General features: G+C 33.4%; 1 protein-coding gene across 5 annotated transcripts in view; it reads right to left on the minus strand.

Annotated features, from left to right (window-relative positions):
* The window catches only part of LOC128192796 (mitogen-activated protein kinase kinase kinase 2-like), a 28,942-nt gene extending 5,555 nt beyond the window's left edge, over positions 1 to 23,387 (minus strand). The window contains exons 1-12 of one of the 5 annotated variants that reach the window (XM_052865770.1): positions 23,334 to 23,352; positions 20,577 to 20,625; positions 13,768 to 13,851; positions 11,646 to 11,755; positions 11,224 to 11,279; positions 10,762 to 10,867; positions 9,104 to 9,283; positions 5,229 to 5,345; positions 2,520 to 2,584; positions 1,292 to 1,362; positions 561 to 863; positions 113 to 261 (exon numbers count right to left, since the gene is read on the minus strand). In XM_052865770.1, coding sequence (XP_052721730.1) covers positions 113 to 261; positions 561 to 863; positions 1,292 to 1,362; positions 2,520 to 2,584; positions 5,229 to 5,345; positions 9,104 to 9,283; positions 10,762 to 10,867; positions 11,224 to 11,279; positions 11,646 to 11,755; positions 13,768 to 13,771 — 1,161 coding nt within the window. In that variant the 5' untranslated portion in view covers positions 13,772 to 13,851; positions 20,577 to 20,625; positions 23,334 to 23,352. Of the gene's footprint in view, positions 1 to 112; positions 262 to 560; positions 864 to 1,291; positions 1,363 to 2,519; positions 2,585 to 5,228; positions 5,346 to 9,103; positions 9,284 to 10,761; positions 10,868 to 11,223; positions 11,280 to 11,645; positions 11,756 to 13,767; positions 13,852 to 14,202; positions 14,327 to 20,576; positions 20,626 to 22,584; positions 22,904 to 23,333 lie in introns of those variants that run through there. The other 4 variants (XM_052865769.1, XM_052865771.1, XM_052865772.1 and 1 more) reach the window with 4 other exon arrangements.
* Positions 23,388 to 26,353: the final 2,966 nt, after the last annotated feature.

Here is a 26,353-nt window from a genome sequence, read left to right on the forward strand (position 1 = left end):
GTAAAAATATAACAAAAATTCATACCTTAATTTTACTAAAACATGTGCCGGCTTATAAATCAAAAGTTAAGTTCTATGATACAAAGAAAAATGCATTGTGTTAAAGGTGTACCTTTGAGGTTTCAGCATTCATCTGCTCCAGCCTCACCACTTTCATGGCGAGATCTCTGCCCGTGTCTTTATCATGACAGACATACACCTCACCAAAAGCTCCACTCCCTAATAAAGCTCCCGCCTTCCAATTCACTGGACAACGTGGGGCTAAAATCATACGTAAACAATTGCAATTATGTTTTCCTTCTCAGAAATTCTCATTAGCAAATTTATTTCGATTTATCTATATATCTAGCATAATTTCCCTCATCAACAATTTTCCAACATTTTAATACAAATTATCGATGATCTAATACAAATTATCGATGATCTAATCAATGAAAATAAATGGTTTGTTTCACTACTTTAAGGCTGTACATACTAATATGGAAGATTTACGACACATAAAAAAGCATGGGTATAATGTACACAGCTGTAAATCAAATGTTGAATTTAGCATTTCTTACATTTGGATAGAGAGAGATCTGCTAAAGCATATACAGGGCTGTCTAAGTCACTGTTTCTTTTGATCATGTTTCGCCCGTCGGGCGAGTCCATGTCGTGGTCAGGGGGGAAGCCGCTGCTGTTACTACTGGAGCTGACCGTGGACATGGTTCCCTCGCTCCCCCGTGACATCACTGACCGCAGGCTGTTGCTGAGATCAGGCCTCGTGCTGACCGTGGGTCGTATCCGAGGAAACGTACTGGGGCCGTCCACCATTTGTTGAGACAATGACCCCACGCTTCTTGGGAATGTCCCAAACCGACCTTCTATAACAGAGGCAGATTTTTTATGTCACTTCAATTACAAATAGAAATCATTTTACTGGCATACCAAATATTTTGAATTTATGTAATAAATACTTCAAACACGTAGTGAAATAATCACCATATCTTAAAATTTCCTTTCCTAACTCATCAAAAGTTATGCCAGATAGTTTGCTTTTCAATTAGGAAAAACAATGCACAGCTTGGGGAAGATATAAATCAAATCAGTATTCCCCCTTTAAAAACACACAATTTCCTTATCATTAATTTAATAATAATTACAAAAGACCACTGGAAAACTAATGATTGATGATGCCTTCAATATTAATGTAAGTGTAGCTGTGTACTAGCTGTATAATAGTTTCTGTGGGAATGGTATATCAAGTATATGTATGCACTACATGAATTATACAATATGAATGAGCACTCACCATCATCTCTATCACCAGGTAAAATACTTCTACGGGAAGTGGTCCGTCCCCTGAGTGAGAACCCATCACCACTACAAAAACAAACATTGCCATAATAACTCATCAAATATATATTGTACAGCTGTGGAAGCCTTAAACTGGCACAGGTTTTAAAAAGGACCTAGAACATGTACGTGAAAAATAAAACCAATAGTAAAACCTTTCATTATTGCAATTCATTTTTATAAAGGTTCAACATTCTTCTACAATTTTTCTCTCATAATATTTAAATTTCCGAAATAAATCCATAAATGAAATGCTGACAGTTTCAAGATACCCTACCTGACAAAATTTCAACTTTAATCATCTTTACACTTGACAATTTATAAAGGAATAACAATAGATATTAATCCCAGAGAGAGTTGGGTTTTTTTTTCAATTTTTTCCAGAGTACCTTTCATCGATTATTAAATATGATTGTATTTTTAAGTGAATGTATCCTATAAAAGTTAGCAAGATGATACTAATCAACAAAGTGTCAGAAAAGACCTACTAAAGGAGTGTAGAGTGAGCCTTGCATACTAACAAATGGTCAAAGTATAAAGCTTTAAGCTATCTGGTCAAGTATGTGTGTGTGTGTGAGGGGGGACAGTATAGGGATGCTGTCCTTAAGCCACCTGGTTCCAGGACATACCCCAGGGAAATCCCCTTGCTTGCCGAGTATTGTAAGAATTTTTGCCAAACATAGATATGATTTTGACCTTTGGCCAGGTACCCACTGCCTGCATGGTACTTCTGTTGGAATCTTATCAGAAATTGTTTCCAGTTTGTGTAAACAATGACTAGTAAAAATTGGATACTGTGGGGTAACCGAGGGAGCTGTTTGATGTGGAGTGAGAGTTTCTGTCGAAGCAACCACACAGCCCCGCAATTACCTTCATTCAGAAATCCAACCATATGCTAAGTGCATGGGCACCTGTTACACAATTATTAGGGAACATTACACCCCACAAGATGATTATATTCACACCACAACACAATGCACAATGCGTATATTGTAGAGCTTTTACTGGTAGACAGTACATTTTTTTTTTTAAGAATATGGAGAATCAGTATAGACTATCATTTGTGTTTTAGATAAAAAAAAAATTTAATGAAGTGATGATATAAATGTGTTGATTTTGGAGATAGCATGCATGCTGGTCACATGTGGATGCCTTTGCTAGGCTAAGATATACTGTGTACTTACTAGGAGCTCATGTAGTTGCTATCTAATGACTCTGCTATTGAACCATCAGGACTTCTAAAAACAGCCTGTAAAAAAAAAAATAATGCATACTTTTATCAGTAATTTCCTGGTACTGTACATGCAATACATGCATGTCATTTTAAAAGTCAAATGAAAAATGGACATTTTGTATTGGTATCACTATGAATCATAAACATAAGATTTCTTGAAGGTTTGAATGAATAATCATTTTGATATTAGGGCAAATCTAAAGCTTGAAATTTCATGGAAACATAGAAGCATAAAAATTTCCATCACTCAACTTTGAAACAGAATATGCTTCAAGAGAACGATGTTATCAGTTTCTGAAAACTTGAGTTTTTTCAGAGATATTTACAAACCAGCATGACTAAACAGAAAGTTTCTGTAAACTAGGTCTTTCTCAGTGGATAAATGAACAGTGCAGAATCTGGGGCATTAAAATCATATGTAACACAATACCACATTATGGATCCCACACACTATTGCCCTATTGTATAAATCCTATGATATATCAGAGATAAAAAAGAGAAACCTGAAAGGAATTCCAAGAGCTGCATATTTGCAAATTCAGAAACACTTTGATGGGATTATGAAAAATTTTCTTACATTATTTATCTTCAAGTTCAATTATCATTCAAAACTTATCAATGATATTAAATTTTATATTAAAAATCTGGAAATTCAATTTCTACTGCAGTGGTTTAAAAAAAAAATCATTGAATTTTGCGTTGTCATCCCTGATTGGCAATAACCCTAAACAGAATCAGCCAGTGGCCTTGTAATTGAAAAAAAGAGCATGATTTCAAAATCACACAGTATCGCTTACACAGATTACTGCTCAGAACAAAGACATAAAATATTGGTGAAACAAAATCCTTGACAGCTGATATTTCATATTATTAATAGCCAAAAACATTCATTCAGATTTTATGACCAAAAAAAATTATAAATTACAAGCCAAGGTGTTTTTGGAATACTGATGTAGATCGAGGGAAAGAGCGTTATCTTCAGATGTACTTTTCCCAGTATATACCTCATAAATCGTGACAACTGCATTAGGGCCTTCCATGCAATAAATACGAAATTATAAATTCAAAAGAATTTGAATGAAGAAGGTATTCTAATTAATTTATCTGGTAGACAATCTACCTACACAGTTTTTCGTGATGTTCGCGTATAGTCATATTCAGTGGAATCGTTTACTAAAAGGTGCCACAGATCGCTAGAACGTTTCCATATCTTGTACTAGCTCCCACAAATTACTCAGTTGTCACTTAATCTGCTGATACAGACAAACAAAAGCAATTTCCTCGACCATGTGTGGGTAGTGGGTTTTTTTTTACCTCAGATAAAGTCTTATTTTCGGAAAATCATAAACAATTGTGCATTTTAACAAAAATTATCAAATGTTTACGAATGCCAAATGAGCAGTAATGTGCATCTAATGTTCAGCAACCATAAATAGCTATAAAGTGTAACTGCAGTAATATTTCTGGATTCCATTAATTATTTGGTGGCAGTTTTATTATCACTTTTTATAAGAATTCAGAGGGAATTTTTCAAATGTTTTGCTTCAAAATCAGAACATCCTCTTGTAAAATAGAAAAAACAAACTGTCTTGGCAATATACTTCTGCTAGCACCATCTTCAAATCTGAGATATTTTCTTTCAAAAAGATATCACAAGTCTTATTGAATTAACTTTAAGAAAACTTATACCTGTACATTATTTCCTAAGATTTGAATCAGTCTTCACTTTTAGTGTACAATAGAAATATATACCTCCCTCTATTACTATGTAAAAGTTGTCTACCCTATCTAAAGGACATGATATCATTTGTATGTATAAACTATCTTCCAATGAAATGAATTTGAAAAAAGGAAAATAAAAACCTGGACGCAAAATAAAAATTTAAATTGGACAAGTGAAAAATAGAAACAACACACAAAAGCGTAAATCAGAACTCCACATTAATGTCAGCTTGGGATAAAATAAATTATGGATCGACTTCCCTGTCAAGCTTTGAAGTCTAGCGCTAACCACATACATAATATATAAATTAAATGGTTTAATTTATTTCGTAGTGGGGATTCCCTTTGTTACGAGAGGAACAAACCAGTTTGAGGTTAAAGAAGGAGTTCACTAGAGGCCAAAGCCAATCCATGTTCACGGACATAAACATGAATCAAGCTATCCAACCTCCCGAAGGCATCAGTAATCACTGCTGGGAAAAAAAAACGAAAACACAAAAACCTTGTCTTACGTCGGAACATCTCAGATAAAAGTTTTGGGCTTGAACTTTTGCAGATTAATTTGTTTACTTGTATCTGAATTAATGTTGCATTACCTCTACAAATATTTCAGTTGTCTTGTTTGTTTTATAACATTTTCGAATAAAGGGTTGCACATGTTAATTCTCCATTTCCAAGATATTACTCCTATCCCATCATAATAAATTTGTACAATGGAATATCTTGTTTATCATGTAAGCTAGCTGAGTTGATAGTAGAATTCACCGTTTATTTAATCAACACTTTCCATCAATCACCAAATACAAGAAGACACAAAAATCAGGTTTTATTGATCACACAATATCACCCCCTGACGGTCCTTTGCACTGACTTCCTGCACATGCATGGCCCTAGGTTTGGGGGTGGGGTTGTGCGTGGGGGTGGGGGTATAACTTACCTCATCACTCTCGGGGATGAACTCCCCCTCACTGTTAATGGAGTTGCATGATACACTGTGGCTGAAGTTATGAGGCAATGATCCCGGTGGCGGACTGGGGGATTCTATATCTCGACCCTGAAAAAGAGACAATCAAATTCTAATGCGAGTTGGTCTATTTAATCTTTATCCTTATTAGCCATATTTTTACCAGTGAATTTCTTCATTCTGCAGACACACATAGGGATAAATAAACACAAATCAAAGTACTGACAATCTGAAGAAAGCATACATGCGTTAATTTTCCACTATTAAAGATTTTTAATGTACCACTAAGACAGTTTTTAGTCTAATGAACTGACCAGGATACAGGATTGGACAATGTGGATGAGCACAAAAATACTCAATCCTAGCTCAGTCACAAAATCCAACAAAACATACTCGCCCCTACATCTACAGGCTCCTTATCAGGGCCAGCTAGATCATCAGACATACAGTCAAAACCTTATTTCATACAATCAAATTTGCCTAAGAATTTTAGAACATATCATGATAATTTGAAAATAACTATATGTTGAATTTTTTTTAATTTTTTTTGGGGGGGGGGGGGGGGTGTTCATTATTCAAACTTTGTTCCAAATAATAAAGGTTTGAAAAGGATTGCAAAATCATTTTAATCATGCCACAGGACAACAGGAAAAAAAGTGAAAAGGCTAACTTCCTGATTACACAGCAAAACAAAAAATACAATGTTTGCTCTCTTTTCAATTTCAATTCAGTGAGTTATCGATACAAATACACAGAATATTAGGTCAATGACTTCCCTAAAAAAAAAAATCAGGATGCCGAAAAAATCATGTAGACACTATCATTTTCCTAGGTCAAGTTCAGATTGAGATTAAACCATTTCAACTATAAAGCAGATTGATAATTTTTATTTTGTTCCCTAAATTCAGGAAACTTCTTTACCAGAATAATCTGCCATTGGCATGATGAGATCTAAAATAACTGGCTCATTTACACGTCGTTATCATAAAACATACAGTTTGGTCCTACAAGTCCCTAAAAAAAAAAAATTAATAATAAACCATCTCATTTTTTATTCACGACCATGAAGCCATTTATAAATAATTAACCTGAAACTTATGGTGAGAGAGAATTTAAGACTGCTGCATTATGTGTCGGTTCTGTTGTGTTTCTTTGCATCATAAACAAGGCCTCGCGAAATATCGGGGAAATGCTGGTACACCACATGCTTGAGATTGATGCCCTGATCTGACCAGCCAATCCCGATCATTCCATTGGCTTAAAATAACAACAAGTTTCAGGTTGATCGAGATTGACCAAGAGCTGTCTGTCTATGTGTGATATATCGTACAAATAGTCTTATAGCTCCCATTGCACAGTTTATAGGTTATTCCTGTTTGGTTCCGCATGGCTGTGCTTGTTTATACTTATAAAAGCTCTACATTTGTCTAGACTAGCTAGCTGCTGAGGGATAGGAACATCCTTCTCTGCAAGTACCTTTGATAAATCTAAACAAGCATAGAGGTAAATTGGACCGATCATGGAGTCACCCCTGATGTGTTTTTGTGATGGTCGTGAAATAATTGGGGCACCTAGGGATCAGCTGACCATGAATGATGTGTCTATCCCAATATCATCCCGATTACATCCTCTTATGTCAGCTAGATTCCTTTATTTAAAATGCCCTTCAGGCTGATTCAAATCAGGTCTACCTCAAATTTGAATGCAACACTTGAGAAGCCCTCTTCCTTTTTATTGATTTAAATGTATTCTTAATTCCGTGCATGCTGTTATGAGTGTCCTCAGGTTTCCACAGGTGATTTCGGTTGGGCTATATTTGGATGAATGCACTGCGACCAGAACCCAAATATTCCGTGTGTACTTTTACTATGAAATAAACTTTTATTGTGGAAAACTAGGCCACAAATTCACAGTGACGACCACTGGGATACACGGTCTTGAGCCTCCTTGCATGTTGGATAGGGACCGTTTCAACGATGAAACGGAACTCAAAAGACCTGTAACATTTAGCACTCATTACACTGATAGTTCCAAAATGAGAAAGGGATTATACCTGTCAAAATATGATTTATGACCTGTTACATAATATTGGTAAATTAATGCAAGTCAATGATCGACTCGTTAAATTTTGTGAAACCGTCAATCGATAATGAAATGAAAAATCACAAGCTAGGTAAGAAGCTGGAGTGGGTTGATTAGATAATGAGGTATCAGGCGATGACAGTCCATCATACCTTTATATGATAACACAAGGCCTTTATTAATCTTTTGTAGCTTCACACAACTATTTTCTATTCCAAAATTTTTAACACCCAACACCCCACATTTCCTCGTTATTGCAGTTATTGTAATGGCATTCTAAAAATTAGATAAAACAGACCATTGTCAATCTTTTTGTATTTTCACACAACTCCTTAACACCCAACATACCGCCCTCCCCCCTCCCCTCCCCATCAACAACTTCCTACTGGTGTCGCAAAGACAATCTGAAACATAATGGTTCCAATACATTCGACAACATTATAAAATTCTCGTCTGTAAATTGTCTATACAGCAATCACCACCGAGACCTAAAGCTCGATCTGTTTTATATTTTGTTTTATCTCCTGTCCAGTGTAAAGCCTGCATGTTTTATAGATTGGCTTTATGTGGTGATAATTGGCTTGATGCACTATTAGATAACCACATATAAATCCTCCGACTTCATTGACTTGGCCCTTACTTTTGCCGGATCCCCCCCCCCCCTTTTTTCCGTTGATTGATATGGATGGTATGCAGATGTCAATGTATCGCGCCAGGTTTTCTATTCTGGTTTTGTTTGTTTCTTTTCTTCCACTTCCTTCTTGTAATGATAAGACATTACAATGTATCAAACTAGTTTGTTTTTTCCTGAATGTCAACTAAATTTGGCCACAGGTAAATCAAAATAAACAATGGCTACTGAAATTCCTCCTTTTAGAATTGAAAAGAGGATGAAATGTGTTTTAGACAAGTTTGTTCACAAGTCTTTTGATTTCCTTAGATAAATGAGCTCTAAATTTTTCTGTTGCATGTTACTAAAAAACCTGTCAATTGTTCATGCTTTATTTGAACTGTTTGAAACTTCAGACAGCGCAGAATTCTTCCTTTTTTGCAAATATTTAAAGAAATATTGATTGCTCATAACTCAACATGGCATTTCTTTGATGATTCACATCCTTTTCATGTTTTCACAGTTCTAAATTTGATATTCATCATGAGTTTGAGGGAAATATTAAAATCTGCATCACAGCATTTCATCAAAAAATATTTTTTTATCTGATAATATAGTGTTATTATTATTTACAAAACCCAGGGTCATCTAAATAACACTTGAATATGATAACACATATCCACTGTACAGGAGGCTAATCAATGTTGAAATCAATGTGTGTCAACCTGAGCTGCACTTAATCTCAACAAAAATGTATGAAATGTGTCAATCATTTCATTGTAGAAAATGAGAAATTAGCAAAATCTCTCTCTCTCTCTCTCTCTCTCTCTCTCTCTCTCTCTCTCTCTTGCTAGACTAGGTACACAAAGTTGAATATAATTTATCAGAGGGCAAAAAATAAACAGTTGTTTTAATTTAGCAATGGCACTTCATTCCTTTTTGTGTGTAACAGCAACATTCAAAGAACTCATTTCCTGTTTGCATCAAATTTCTGTTTCTAAAACTCCCTCGCAATGTTACAAGTTTCATATTCAGTCCTAATGCACACTTGACAAACATTTTCCTTGTCTGTCCCTTTGTGTGTGTCTGCCAGAAGTAAGAAATCAATGTTATCACTTTTTTGTTCAATTAAGTTCCCTTTTCCAGGGCCTCTCACCTGAGATCTAATGGAAGAGTAACCAGTGTCTATGGAGGGAGCCCCTGTCCGCCGGACCTGGCCATGACCTTGACCTGTGGGAGAGGTCAAGATCAAACGAAGACTGGTTGACCTTTCATTTTTATCCACCAGATTAATTGCTATGTCAAGGTCTTTTTGATTGCAAATTGGACTTCTCAGCTGAAAATGGATAGAAATCAATTTTATAAAAATATCAGACAATTACTGACTTCATTTACATGTATAATAAGGCAGATTAACATATCTAAATTGAATTCAATGTCTGTTACATTTTTTTCATGCTACAAAGGTTTTATTTGACAATTACGCATTCTTTACATGCATGCCACAAGATCAGATAGAAGGGCCCAAAGCTTCACACTGTACTTGCTCAATACTTGAGAAATACATTGTATATACAATCTAGTAAGTAAATATACAATATTCGTAGAACTACAGCCACCTGCACTTTTACATCGGATTATACAAATAAACTGACATTTGTTTGCAATGTGTTATTCTTCTTAAAGTACTGTAAATATCATAATACTGAAAAACTGTCGATCCTCACTAACATACAAACTGCAAATATCCAACGACCAACTTACAGACACACATACTGTCATAGAAACACTTTGTTATTTATTGATGCACACTGTTATTCACAACCATTCCTACACTGCCATTACTGATATACAAACTTACTGTCATTCACTGACATACACACTGTCATTCACTGACATACACACTGTCATTCACTGACATACACACTGTCATTCACTGACATACACACTGTCATTCACTGACATACATACTGTCATTCACTGACAACATTGACAAACTCTGCCCTTAACTGACATGAATACATTACTCACTGACATACATACAATGTCTTTCACTGGTCCTAAAACATTGTTCATGCATTCAGTTTAATTCTCTTTTTTATTAAATTGTCTTTAATTTCTCAGAATATCAATGATAAATGTGGAGCTTATTACGTTTTTCTTGCATTCATATAGATGGCACACATTATAGAAAATCAGCGAAAAACCATTGAAACCATCTGTTACACATTAAAAGTGACAATGAACAATGCAATCTCATCCAGCCATCTTTTTCTCCCCTGAGAATCAAGGTCATAAATTAGAAACTGCAGTCAATATCAAGAATTTAAAGAAGTCCCGAAACTATGTCAAGCGTACAGTAAATTGAAGTCCACAAAGATGGCAGCTGATGAAAAGCAATTCAATAAGTCAAACAAATAACCTAAGAATACCAAATTACCTGTTTTGAATGTTAAGTGTTTTTTTGAATTTGCATAAATGCTATGTATTTGGTCAAATATCCTTGGGTGCATTCATTTGAAATGCACTTTAATTTCTTAAATTCCCTTTATTTTTACACTGCTTAAACACCATGAACATTTCTCCAAATATAACTTTCAGTTGAGTTAAAGTATTTCTCAATTTTTGTTTAAATGTTGTTATACCCTTATTGTACCCAGGTTTTATCCCACCTATGTACTTAAATATCCTAACAAATTGATCCTGGATGATTTTAAGGGCAATTGATTGCTTTAATGTGGCCTTATTCAAGCGGCTTTTTTATTCCCGTCCCTTGACATATAAACAAGTTATTTAATTGACTTGGTAACCTACCTCTCCATTTGATTGTGTAAAGGCTATATTCATATCAAATCCATACATCTCTCGAATCTTGGCACATACTTTGTCATACATCACTGGCCGTGGCACAGTCAATATACTAAAATGTAATGTTGTATCATTAGTACATATAATATACTGGTATTCACAAGTCTGTGAAACTTATGTATTAAAAATGTGTTGTTTTCTTTCATATAATAGCAGCTTGTGTAATGCTAAGTAAATGTAATGAAAATTCAAAGCCCCTAAATGCCTACTTCTCACCACCCCCCATTCACCATCTCGCACCATTACCCAAAGGTTCAACAAACAATATGACTACTGAAATAGTGTACCTGGGGGTACTTGACTTTACACCCCTCTCTCTTTGAAAGGAAAACTGGTAGTTAATTTGATTAACATTATTTTCAAATAAGATGGTTGGGTATGCATCTAGTTTTGTGTTGAATCACTTACCGTTTCTCTCCCATGTAATCTAACTTTATTTTTTGGCTGTGGCTACTTTGATTTCTCTGAAGAATAAAAAGAAAATACCAAATATTTCTTTCAATGAGTGTTTTTTAAAATGCTATAAAACCATACATTGATCACTGCTGTAATCTACATGCATATTAATGAGACATGATTTGTTTGTCTGAGAGAACTGAACTGAATGACTCTCTATTTAATTAATAGGGAAGAGACAATTTTTGTTTTTTAAATAATCCCAACAAAAATTTCTGTTTCTGTGTAAAAACTTGTTTATGCACAGAAAAAAAACGACACTGAAAAGGAAGTGTAAGCTTTTTGCATTTTGTCCTTTAAATTTTGGTAAACCCAAAATGATTTATTTGGATTTGAAGGTAAATGAGGCAATTCTTTATGGCTGTTGCTCTCACCTGTAAGTGAGCAATGGCACTCTGGGCGGCCAGTTTGTTCCCCTGCCTGAGCCCCCTCTCCAGCTGGGACTCCAGGGAGCCCATCACAGCCTCTAAAGATGGTTGACCATCTGAAATAAAAAACAGCTTTTAAAATCATTGTGAACCATAACACTTCAGATTAATATACACATTCTTTAGATATCAACCGTGACACTTCAAGCCAAAATACTGTAAAATATGATTACAGCAAACATGCTTGTTTCAAATTTATGCTTACATTGCAGTCAGTTTCATTTCCCTAATCTTAAGATTATAACATATTTACTTACTGTATATTCCTAATTATACGCAAAGAATTAATATCTGCATAATATTGCAAGAAATACATTTGGCAGATTTTAAAATCTCACTTTTATTTTTCAGACACATGTAAACTAAACAGAAATATGATAAAAATTTGGCGTTCGTAATTTCACATTCTCGCAATTTGATGCAAAATGGTTGAATCGTGGAATTAAGTACTCGCGAATAATAAGGAATTTACAGTATTAGATATAACACATTAAGGTTATAACAAATCAAAGTTGCTCTTCCCTGCATGGTGCTTCACTATAACTGTGTATTACTACATTCATTGCATGCATACATTTAATGTAAGTATTATTATATAGCATGTTACTTTGATGGGGACTTCTTTTACTGCTTTATCGCCATAACTTGAGGTCACCAAAAATAGTGTGTATCTTTGTGCAATGAAAACTTTTGAAATCACAAAAATTATGAATACAAATCAAAATAAACTGCTTAAGATGTTTTTTTTTTTTTAAAAATCACCAAATTTTACAACCACATAAATAACCTCCTAGACAGTGATTGAAATAAATTGCATGCAGCAATGACAAAATATTCTGACTTCTGTAAAGGAAAACCATTTCACTATTAAATAGCTTTCTTCTACCTTACATCAACTTATTTAATATGCATTTAACTATACATGTATAACTATGAGGAATGTTTTGCTGGAAATTTATTTTCTACGATGACAACAAAAACACTATTATGCAATATTAATTAATATATTATATGATGAAATTTTTTAACTTGCTCTACCAAATCCTTGACAGTGATCGTCAACATCATACTGTATTTGCTTGCACAAAGAGTAGCCATAATATGTTTGACCTTGAGAGACAAGTAGAATCGTTTACGTTGTGTATAGGGGTGAAACAATTCTTTAAAACCAACCATTAAGATGACATGAAACTTATGTAACATACATGTATCCTTGAAACTGCACATTTTGAGGATTTTTTTTAACCAAAAAGACTTAACTATCAAATGAGAATTGTAAGAAGCTCATTCTTATGTTTAAGAGTGTCTTGACCAGATTTTATTTTTGTTTTTAAAACAAACTTGTAGGATCAAGCTTACTTGAATTTTAAAGTTTCTGTTGATAATATATAGTGTTTCAATTAAATTTGCTACATGTATATATTAATGTCAGTAAACAAATAATTCATTCCATATGACAAAAACAATTTACACAATAATCATATTTTTCCTTATCTAGCTTCCTGTTACAGAAAGAGAAGTGAAATTTACCAGGTTGCCATTTGACCTTGACATATCAGTAAAAAAATACCTCAGGAGTCATGGTCATTTGACACAAGATAAAGGGTTTCCAGGAAAGGACTTTTTAAAGAAGCAGTACCATTGCTTTTGATTTGACTAAGTACATGTATGCATTCAAATAAACAGCTTGAAACTGGAATTGTAACTCTAATCAAGTTAAGTGATTATACATAAAAATAAGTATAGCAAGGTCAAAACCAAGAAGAAAATATTATAATCAAATGCATAAAGCATAATAAAGAAATGTTATAAAAGGATTACGAAAAATACCACCAATTTTAAATTAATATCAGAGGTTATCCTCTCAATTATAAGCATTAGTAATACGTATGCTTCCATGCATTTCTAAATAACCAAATCTAATCTAAAGAATGTCTCATATCATACTTGATATTATTAATAGGTACGTCGTGTATAACATTTCTCTATCATCCCTCAGATAATAAATATATATTTATCATATGCACCATTATAGTAATATATATAACTATAAATAAACTACACTTACCCATTTTAGGTTCTGTTATCTATATCTATTCATGGAGGAAACTTGTCATTATAACCAATTTGTAAGATCTTCATTTTTCTGTTTCTGAAAGAAATAGAGAAAAAAAATTACATGTAACTCATAAGCAGATTATTTGATGCAGATCTATAAAACATTAAAAATTGACACTTCATATCTGCTAGCTTAATTTTTTTTTCTCCTAGATACAACACAAAAATAATAATTAACATCCTGAAGCATTGAAAATTTGCAGCAAATGTCAAATGTTTTCTTTTGGAACAGGTGACGTGATAAATTTTGCACAATTTTGGGACATACAATACTTGGGCACCGAATCGCCATTCTTCGAATGAGAACCCGAGAGGAGGAAAAAAAACCTCCACAATTTCCTGTTGAAATCAATGGCCTAATTAATTATAAAACCAAACTTAATACCCAATACTTGGATTCCTTGTTATCCAGATTTGTGTGCAGTAAAATTGAGATCATCTTTGTCATATTTATTTATATTGCAAGCATACGCTGGGAGCTCACACCATCGCTTCCTGTTGTAACTGTATCACACTACTCACAAGTGTATCGTAACCCATACATAACTAAATTCATTTTAAAAAAGAGAAATGCCCATAAATTAGGAAAATCATGCATTTCTTACCCTCAAAATATTATGTTTCTTTATAATAAGAAATCGTACATATACTATGCTATACTCTATTCATTAAAGAAGAAAATAAAATTAAAAAAAGCTTCAAGCTGCATGATTTGCAATTTGTAATGTTACATAAAACCATCTAAAATTAGCTGCAAGAAAAATGAGTACACAATTTGTTTTGACAAAATCATTTCCTATCACATGTATCCTTTATGTCATGTTTGTTTATGTGTAATATTATACCAGAAGATCTTGTCCTTATTCAAAATAACTTTATATCATGCAGTTTCTAAAAGTGCACAATTTTTTTCTGAATTTAAGAGTAACACTTTAGTCTATAATTATATATGACTCTAAAAAATTTCAATATCTCTATTTCATACATCGCCTTAAGTATCACTTGTCCACCTGTTCAGAAATTTAAAACTAATGTAATATGCCACTATGCATCTTCAAAGAGGATGATAGATCAAGTTTCAAAATATCTATGACCTTTTCTCAAACTGCATGCAATTCTGACCAAACAATGAGCCCACATGAATGTACCAGTTGACACAAAATTTATAAATGTACAATTTTACTTCAGGAACCTTGGAGATGAAAAGTATAAGCCTCAATCAGAAAACAAGTGACCACGGAATGGGCAAATAAATAAAATATAAACCATGTGTCAGAGAAATTCAAACGAGGCACCCTGTTTTCAATACTAAGAAAATAACAAAGTTGCATAGAATCACAAAGAAAAGCTAGCTAGCTGTTGTTTGAATTCAAAGATGATTTTGCTTTATCTGTTATACTAAATTTACAATCATTCAAATCTTAAGCCAAAAAAAAACCCCAGTTCTTTTTATTACAATACAATAATATGGATTTTTTTTTGGGGGGGGGGGGGTTTCAAAGAATATTTTGCAATATTACAATTATATATTTTTCATTGAATTATACATAGATGTATCTATAAATAAAAAAATTGACAGGATGCATCATTTTTGGACATTATTAATTCCTAGAGAGAACAAAATTATAAGAGAGAATATCATAAGATACATAGAAATGAGTAAAAATCATCACCATGATTGCAACAATCTTAGGCAGATGATTTATTTAAGCAAGGAAATCAATTTTCTGTAACAAACTACTCATTGTGACAATTCTGAATGCAAATGTTTTGTAATAATGTGCACTCCAAACTGCATTCATACACTGCAAGCAACAACTGTCAAGTGTACCAACTGTATGTACATGCACATCTTGTTTCGTGGAGCAATGTTTGACTCATAAGGTTGGCTCTTCTGAGTTTTGGGGTTTTTTTTGGTTTCAAAATTCCAAAGTGATAAATGAATGGGTTTCCCAGACTGCTATTAAGTTTATTCACTGGTTGAGAATTCTTGGCTGCATTGATGAGATTGGTCAGCTTGCTACATGTATATCTATATGAAGCCACTACCATTCTTGCTTCCAACCTGTGATTTTACTAACCATTCCTACCACTTGGCCAGTAAGCACTGGAAACTCAATTCAATGACAGTACAAAGAAGTACATTATTTCCAGGTCAGACTCCCAAAATCATATATGCATGGATGCACTGAGCTTTTCCAAATTTGTTTATGTGTTCTAAAGGTATTAACATCCCTCCCCCCTTCCCCCACCCCCTCCCCATTCAAAACAACACAGACTTACAAATGCTTTACACATGACAGCACAAAATGATGCTAAAGAAGAAACATAAGGTCCATTTTTCTTGTTTATGAGTCTACACTGAACAGATGTTGAGAAGATCAGAGAATAGATGAAGTCTGGACCCAGAGAGCAAACTCAAATTTTGACATGGCATGCTCTCGGCAGATGCCATAACCAGAATCAAATTTCTTATGGGTCATCTCCCTGGTTTTAAGGTATCATGCAGTAGCAAACATGAAGCTAAAGATGAAAGACTACTGCTAGGGTTTTCTATCAATAAAAAATTAAATTACTGATTAAATGGCGTCAGGTGACTTTCAATAAATGACAAAAATTCAAAGAAAAAAAAAAGAAGATAATATGAAGGGGACATCAAAAGTAAACATAATAAGTTTGTACGTGTACATAACTGTATAATATTTACCTATAGTAGGTGTTTATGTTCGGAGATTGCCTTTAATTTGAGGCAGACTCCCAGACAGATCAACTTTATCACTGGATTCTATCATTATAAAGATTTACATACTATAAGTACACATTCTACCCCTATACATCTTCCAGATTCTGAAATTCTTTTTAAATAAGCCATGTTGATATATGCCATACATCACTCTTACTTATTATAAAATCTGCTCAGTTTTGTTTACTCTCAGTTTTATCTCTAAGCATTTTTTCAATAATGGCATACATTTTTCAAGTATGGTTCTGTAGATTTTTTTAATTTTCTCGTCTTTCTGATTCCTTTTGATACAGGTGCAAAAAATAAATTTTTAAAACACAGCTGCAGGAAAGGTTAACTTCCAAAGAGATATCCCTAAACCTGTAACTCAAATAGCTGTGTATATCATATCAAAACGTAGAATTCAACTTTTTTACAGTAATTTCACGCGTGCAATTAAGTTCTCAAAAAATCCTCTTTGTGTTTAACAATTTTGTACCTTAAACAACCTTGCACCCATTTAAATGCAGAACAATTCCTAGTAAGAATATTAAATAGATGCCATACTTAATTCATTTAAAAACCATATTTGTTCATCTGATAATATTTGTGCAAGCCTGAAATTTCACAAACATAATATATCCACTGAGTGTGATATCATATCTGAATTTTAAGATATGGAAAATATGTCAGAGATGAGTGTCAGATGTGAAGATCAAATCACGGCAATGCACTAAAAAACTCGGCAACATAGGAAAATCCCAAGTTTTTCAACATTTGAAAAGAGGCAGATTCGACTGACTTTTCAGAAGTATACAAAAAGAAAACTTAGCTCACTTTATCAATTCCAGCATGTTGTATGTTTGATAACTAGATTACTTCTTTAGAGTAATCAGCCAAAATTCTATAGCCCCCAATGTCTGATTTTTCCACATTTATAACCCTGATTACATCACTTCATTTCAGACATAAAGCTTTAAGACCCCAAAATATATATTCCAAGGCCCCAATTTTCCAGCACCCAAACATAATGAAATGGCGAGGAATTAGAGTTTCCTAATAGGATTCTCTCTCTAAGACCCTCTGTGTCACATAACAAAGGGAAGTCTACAGGACTTGATCCTTAAAAAGTCGGCCATTTTTTTACTTCAGTGTGTGTATACACAGTGAAAAATGACTGACAAACAGTCAGAATTCTCCAGACCTTAAGTAAAACACTGCACTTTATGACTTCTCATGGGCCAAGTAATAAAAACTGTGTCAAGAGTGCAATGCATTCACAAGAAAATTGATTGCTGGAAAAATGCCTATATTGTTGTACGTTTGAGGATATGAGTATGACATAATGTAGAGGTCTGACACCTAAATTGATACAGTTTCTTTCGGAGTAATTACGGTGTCCAAATATTGAGCATTCCAAAAACTAGGCTAATTAAAAAATCAATTGGGGAAAAAAAAACGCTTAAAAGATATGATTTAATTACCAGCATGCACTTAAATGAGTTCAATATCCCTTCCCTAAAAAAACGACCTCGTTTTTTATTTTTGGGGGAAGTAATGGTGCCAATTCACACATTGGTCAGAAGGCTTTCAAAAACCTAACAATAATAGCTTCACAAAGAAGATTTAAAAGGCACCTTTTCACACCAGTCACATAAATGTGTGTAATCAATTAACACAGAAGTTCATTAGGGTCTATATAAACTATAGGCAAGGTTAAAACCAAGATGTTACTTCATCGTAAGTCCAGCTTAGAGTATCAACAATTGTGGGTGTAAAAATCATAACATTCAGGCAAATATTCATTAACTTACCCACAGCAACTTAATGAACATTAACTTTGAATTGCAATTCTTGTAATATCCTTAGTTTGCATATATAAATATTACATGCAAAACTAAATTATGAAAAAGGGTCATTAAAACTCAAATCATTGTATAATTCTGTACAATATATGTATATATACAAATGTCATTTTTCATTAACATTAGATACAAAATAAGTAAAAATTAATGGTCATTCACCACATGGAACATTTATGTTCATTAAAATGTAAAATGTAAACTTCATACAGAGCACAAAGATAACTAAGTTAAACCAAACATTCATAAATTCAAAAAACAAAGAACAACTTTGTTAAGTTTATGCCCTATATACTACAGATTATACAAAGGATATTGTACCAGACTGTTTGATTTAAACTTGAGATGCACAGCTAGCAATTGTTACTGGTGCAGTTTAGGTGCAAAATATTTAGATAATCCATCACCCATCTCTCAGACAAGTTAGACGTAAGAAGATCCCCATTAGTTGGCTACAGTTTTATACTGATAAAAGCACAGGTTTGCAATGCAAACCTCAAAGCGGAGCAAGCAGATAAATGATAAATCTCAAGGACAATTGAAAAATCAGTAGTTCAAAAATGTCTTCAGCCAAATGATCAGTACCCTAATTATTTCTTAATAAATGATGATCAAATCATAAACAATAATCTTCTATAAACAAATGGCCTATGGTAAGACTTTGACAACATAAGTGAAAACTACCTATCATCTTTGCAATATAAAACAAAGATTGACATCATTCCAAAACGTTGTTGACTTAATTGAGTTATAAGTATTAAAAGTCAAAGTTTTAAACAATGAAAACTTCCAGCATAAGGTCAACACAAAATCACCATTCATTTTTTTTAAGGGTCTTTGTAATTTGTCTCTTCTGACTTTTTTGTGGTTCTTAATTGTGTTTGTACCCCAATTAACACAAGTTCACTGGCTTCTGGCCAGCCATCTGTAAGCAGTATACAACCTTGATACAGGTATATATAAAAAACGAACCAGCTTCACCACTCAAAGCCCCCACGGGGAGGTAGAGCGAGAGCTCTCATCCTCTACCGCAGAACATCGCACATTAAGGCCAGTGATTCCCTTTATCTGAGCGACTTGACTGGTACTATCAGTGTTGTACATAAATGAGTCACGCTGCACAATAACTGTAACATGAGGGCCTATTAATTCCTGTGACAGCCGTAAATAACAACACTGCCGTGATTAATCGTTCTCCCCATTACAAATATACAGTCAGATTTTTTTTTGTCTCAAGACAATATATAATCATACACTTTTAATAAATAAAGTCAAGGGGCACTTATCTATTGATTTTAGAGACACTTATCATCAATGTGTCATCAACATCTCATTGCTGCTGTTCATATACTGATGAATTTATTTTAAAAATCAGTTATTATCAGCTTATAAGTTATTAAATAAAGTAGCAAGAAACATTTTTAAAATTGCCATTTGAAAATCTGAAAACTTTGCGGATGAATCATTGTAGCGATCTAAATATAAACACATTATATTAGCGGACAAAGTATTGTGGACGGAAAGCATTGAAGTTTTTAAGTGTTTTTCATCTGCATAGGTGTCAATTTGCACAAATGTGTCTCTCTTCTTCGCATTTCCTTATATATACATGTACATACACATACATGTAACTCATTTCATTCTTTTTGTAACTTGTATCAACAAACAGTAAATACATATAAGTACATTCTGTGGTCAAACATGTCTAATATGGGTCACTTGAGTTGAAAGGACTTTAAACTTGAAATACCAGCTATCTGTGTGTTTATATTTTATCTTGTTGACAGGGGTATCATCACGGTCCATGCTTCAGTCAACATTAACTTGTTCATTCCTTTAACCTCCCCCCCACCAAATTCCATAATCATAAAAAAAAAAAACCAGGGGGAATTTAATCAATAAAATGAAAACAAAAAGTCATCATATAACCTGCATAAAGTAAAACACAATTTACAAAAAAAAAGAGATACCTACAGCATTTTTTTTCTCAGGGTTTTTTTTTCAAAAATTTAATAATTTTTTGATAAAACACTTGAGTTTTCTTCCCTAAGCAAATCTAAAAACCTTTTCACTCCTATTTTTGCCTCACTGAATGAAGCATTTTTAGCTGTCATTATAAATTAATGTATTAATTCAATATATGATAATTTTGGAGATAAAACAAAAGTTTCTAACCAATATCTGGCGAATGTCCTCCCACATAGCTTTCCTTATAAAACCAAATCTGTAATATTTGAGTTGTCATTTAAAAAGCAAGTTTAATACCGCTGCAACTGTAGAACATGCATATTACATCACGCCAACACCCCCACAAAATGCCACCGAGAGTAGAACTTCAATATAATTGATATTATAAAACAATTCAACTTGAAAATCCCACAAACATAAATCTAGTCGGCCAAATAACAGGGTATCAGCATGGAGATAGAGAAATATTTACATGTGCATCCTATTTTATCTCTCCTAATGCCAACGGTACATTTTCCCTCAACTTCTTTATATATAATATTGTGCTCTTTTGCTTGGACACCCTCTACTTTTACTGATGACAAGCCCTTCTTAAGATGAATGTCCTGTCTATATGGGCTTTCTATTGATAAATGCGTGGGAGGGCTTTAAGATACGCAAAAAAAAATAATAAAAGGCATGCTAACACGAAGCGGCCATTTACTGTGTCACACTATTTACTACCATTTCTACCTGTGGCATGTTTTTTTTTTTTCAAACTTGTTGAATGTGCTCACTCACAAAATGTTTCAAATTCCTTGAGATCAAGAAAAATTTCATTTCCTGAAGCGACTTTTGACTTAGACTTGACACAAACTGCACAAGAATACATCATGGCACAGTAAGATGTTCAATCACTTTTAAACTGTGCATGGTGGGACTATAACCCTTGATACCTTTATTTTTCACGATGAAACTTCTAGAACAATTTTACCTTAAACAAAGATATATATATTTATATACACACAGGTACCTGTGCTTGTTTATGATTCCACCACAAGATGACAGTTCTTAATAGTACAAAATAAATGTCACTCATTAACAATGACAATTCAGTTTGAAATGCAAAAGAACTAGATAACCTCCAAAATCTAATTCAGGCCACATTTGACTTTTGTTAGAAAAATACCAACAAATTTATGCAAAGGTACTAAATTATATTTTAACCCAGCTGTGCAATATATGAAACCTTGTAGTTGAGTTTTCTCAATAAGACTTCCTTCCTAAATTATAGACTAACACTATGTACTTATCACACACACTGCAGAAAGAAATCACACATTACCTAGAATTACCTGTTGTTACCATGCAGAGTTCATAGTAGGAAAAACAAAGAATAAATAAAGGATTGACCGTAACCAACTAACCTGTCAGTTAATATATGTTTACACCTGAACTTTCTGCACCTCAACACATCATTCTGGATTTTCCAGGAAGGGGAGAGAATGAGGAGAGGGAGTAATGGGGAGGGAAATGTTGTAATTGTTACCAAAGCTGATCTTCAGGGAGGGGTAAAACAAAGTGAATACTAATTAACTTATTCATAATTCTAAAAAAGCGGTTTTAAATTGAATATTTACGTGTTTTAAAAGACCAAAACATTAATTCTGATAGCAATAAAAACAAACTTACATAAAAAATGAGTAAACTTTCAACTATTCTCTACAAAGAAAATTGAGACCTACAGATGTTTTTATTTTTAAATTTATATAATTCAAAACTATACCCTCTCTTAAGGAGGTATGGGTCTATTTAATGAAACTCAAGATAAATTTAAGAAATAAAATCATATGAACCTAAAAAGAAAAGGAACCATTTTTCAACAAAGTCAGCATTAAAAAGAACCTAATGGATGTTTGTGATACAAATGAAAATATGCAGGTGTGATACAAATGAAAATATGCAGGTGTATTATTTCAACAACAAAAACACCAGTTGATAAACAAGTATACTTCGAAAATAAATATAAAAATTGGAAAATCATTAAAGGACATACCATTGTAAATTGAAAAATATTTAAAAATCAATCAAAATTTCCAATTGTTTAATTTTCAACAAATACCTTTTTACTTCTTTAGAGCCTTGGTTGCTTGAATCTAAACAATCTCTTCATGACTTGTTATTATAACCAACACAAATCATCATTCATCTAGAGCTACAACTGTCCATTACTTACATGCATTTTCAGTTAATCCATCTCACAAATTTTCCCTGTAGTGAATTTAATTTGGTTTTTTTTATAGTTAAAGGTGGTGTGGATCAAATTCATCAACATAAAACCCTGTTGCTCCTGTTGATTCCAAATTACAAAACATGATACACTTTCTCCATGCCTCTGTTATCTTCTGCATACATGACATGAAGGCATGTTTCAAAAACACATATGCCACACACACATCATCAGATTTCACACGTGTGTACCAAACGGATCCAAAACTTCGAGATAGACAATATCTATACTTGATGGTTCGGGAAAGTTTCAAACAGATACTGTCTTTCATGCAATGTATAGAAATATTCTAAACAGTTTACGGATTTAATCCCACAAACTGACCCAGTTTTTTCTCCTTTCCTTCACGGATGCCCTACTTTACATCTCGTTCGTTTCAAGAGCAGTTTCAAAATACCAATAAAAATCAGACCATCATAACATATACAAGACTAAAAACACTTTAGATACAACTATTCAACTGAGTGAGTAAAATATGAAGTCCGTTACAATGGTGTATAAAAAGTTAAGAAACTTCAGAAAGGGAAATTCGATATCGACTGATGTCAATTTAAAGCAATCTTACAAACAAATACGGACAGACAACGATTCAATTCATCATGGATGACTGTCTTCGGTACTCTTATACTTACAAAAAGACGAAGAAACACTACAAAGTCCGTACATATCGAAAAAACATAGTCTGCATGTATTACCTTCATTCTTAGTATCCTGTGTCAGCCATATTGATGACGTCATATCAGGTAAACCCGAGTAGTGTGTATTGAAAAGAATGCTTGTCGGCAGGTGTCGCCTCAGTGACTTTTCCCGAACTTTTTTCTCAATGGCGTGAAACTCGGTGAAATAGTAATCGTTTTATTAATTAATTTAGAGATATGATATACTGTTGAAGTATCATTATTAAATGCTTCAGATGACTTGAATGCTCGAAGAAAAATTTTTTGATGTGATTAGGCTATACATTCATGATGAAGCCATATGGGGCCTGATTAATTAGCAAAAAAAATAGTCTGCGATGAAATAATTAATACAAAGAATTTTGAAGTAATTTTTACTTTAGAATTTTTTTTTTACATGTAATAACAACAAATCAATATGCTTCAAGGGAACGTGTAATGGATTATAAAAGCGGAATTTGTTTGAAATCAGTGGTTTTGCCAACAATTTCAGCATTTAAAAAAGGTGTTCATTAATATTCCAGTACCCAACAAACTTTATTACTATGCCTGAAAGAATTAAGCTAAGACATTTTACAAGTGTTCTCTACTAATTAAATTATTACATGAAAAATTTTAATTTTGTAATGTAATAATTTTTAACTTTAGATCGAAAATTAGTAAAGGACACAAGCGTTTTCAGTTGAAAATCTGTTGAACAGATTTTCGCGAATATCATATTTCTCTGAAATGTGTGGCTCAGGTTAAAACAAACAAATCCACATCGTTTTATACACATACAGATATTTTATATAATAGAATGTTATTTAAGTGAATACACGTAATTATATGCATCACTGTTTCACTGGAATTAAAGCATGATGACACTATTTGGAATTTAAAACTGTCGATATTGCATAAGAGTTGTAGATTCTCTATGAATTGTAAACAATTTTATATTATCCACAAAAAGATGTCGTATAATGCCGAACATGTACATGTAGTAGTTTTTCAATCCGATTTAACGTTTCATTTTCACGTTGAACTGTCTTTCAATCCTACCTTTTCTCAGAAGATGTTTTGTATTTGTTTATTTCATATTTATTTCAAAAGAGTTTGTCTTGTATGATTTTGGAATTTTGCGTTGAACTGAACTTTTACAGAAAATTTTAAAAGAATGGTGTTTTAATTGCTCCTGCATGGGTGTGAACGCATAATGTAGATGATAAAAATATTGTTAAATACATCTTGAATGATCATTATAGTCATTTCATTCGAAATGGATCCGAGATGGTAAGATAAGGGGTCAGGCTTGTAGCATCACTTATTTCTCCCTCCTAAAAACAAACAATTTAATCTTAAAAAATTTATAGGTAGTGCGCTCTCCAAACCCCCTCCCCCACTTTCAAAAACGATGTTACGTTCCTGGGCGTGATGTATAATTACCGGGTAGGTATCAATATTATTTTTATACCTAGAAATTTCATAGACTCCAGCTGTTTACACAAAAAATAGTAATTATTACAGTTCTTATAGATTTAGGGCACAAATATTCACAAAAATCGAAAGGAGTAGGGGATGGGAAAGGGGGGGGGGGGGTGGGGATGTTGATCACTTATACCTGGCGGAATACAGAGAAAAATACCCACTGCACCGGGTGTTGATACAAACGTGCATTTTGAGAAAGCGGTCGTGATTGAGCCTGTTTAGGGATGCAATATATAGCTGTTTCGGTCCTTTTATTTGTTCGACACATTCAAGCATTACTTGGTAGCCAAATGTCTTACGTCATCGAATCTTAATTAAACAAAAAATCAAGATGATAAAAAATCCACTCTCTTAATTTTTGCCTACAATGTTTAACTTCTTGAATTCATATATACCGGTAATTAAATATTGTATTTCAAGTATATACATCTACTTCGATCGAGACAAACGACAATTGATCTCGTTTACCTAATTAACAACTAGTTCCCTGCAAAAATCCAAGGTCGACAGGGAAACTGCAACCAGTTTATCTACTCAGTAACTTCGTTTCCTTCAATGAATAAGCACACATTACACCCTGTTGTTTCCTACTGAGTTTTTATTAATTGATAGAAATAGGTTGCTGAGGACAATGTCCCCTGCTGATCACACAAAGTCATCAATAGAAGATCAACTAAGAAAGATATAGGAATTAAATTAACGATTTCGTACACAATCTGATGCATGTCACTTTATTTGATGCATAATGGGCAGCTTATGTGAAGATTCCTAAGGCAAAGGCTGAACCCAAACAGAAGCAACAACTAGACTGATGCAACTCTCATTCAGCCAATCCGAGAGCGGCTTGTCTCCGGGAAATCTACTCTTCCTGGATAACACGGAGTCCGAGAAGTTTTTTTCCGTCTGTTTTTCAATGCGTTATGCGAGAACTTAATAGGTGCATATTCATATCAACAGTCTAAATTTCAATCAGAATACACCTTCTTAAGTAATGTAATCAAAAGCAGACCAAATTACATTCCACAAAGATATGGAATTCTACCCCGGCTGTTTTGATGGGTTTATTTTTTTCAAGATTGAATCATTATGCAGCGCAATGTCAATAAGTTTTTTTTAACGTGGACTTTCATGATTTCTAAAATCCGTTTAACAAACTAGTTTAAGAGCGCCCCAATTACTGAAAGACCAACACAAATATTTGGTTAGCTAAGTTTGTTGACAGTGTACCCAGTCAAAACAAAAAGGGATCCGTATTTTCGTCAAACAGGGAAAACTACGTCATAAATTTCATTACCAGAGTCATATACACATATCTTTCTGTTGTAGCAGACTTTCTGAAAGAAATAAGTTTCACTTTATTTGGATGAGCTTTGCGCAGCAATTTTGATCTGCAAACGTTTAACCGGCGACAGTCGTTGAATAGTAGTTCATGTACATTTCTATGAACTTTGAAATTGCCGTATATGTGCCTAATGCGATGCGGAAAAATGTGAGAATATGTATAACAGAAGGAAAAGATAAAAGGATCAAAGTACTTTATTAACCAAATCATGTAGTGAAAGTAGTTTACA

Source organism: Crassostrea angulata, chromosome 7, assembly GCF_025612915.1.
Source record: "Crassostrea angulata isolate pt1a10 chromosome 7, ASM2561291v2, whole genome shotgun sequence".
Lineage (NCBI taxonomy): Eukaryota > Metazoa > Mollusca > Bivalvia > Ostreida > Ostreidae > Magallana > Magallana angulata.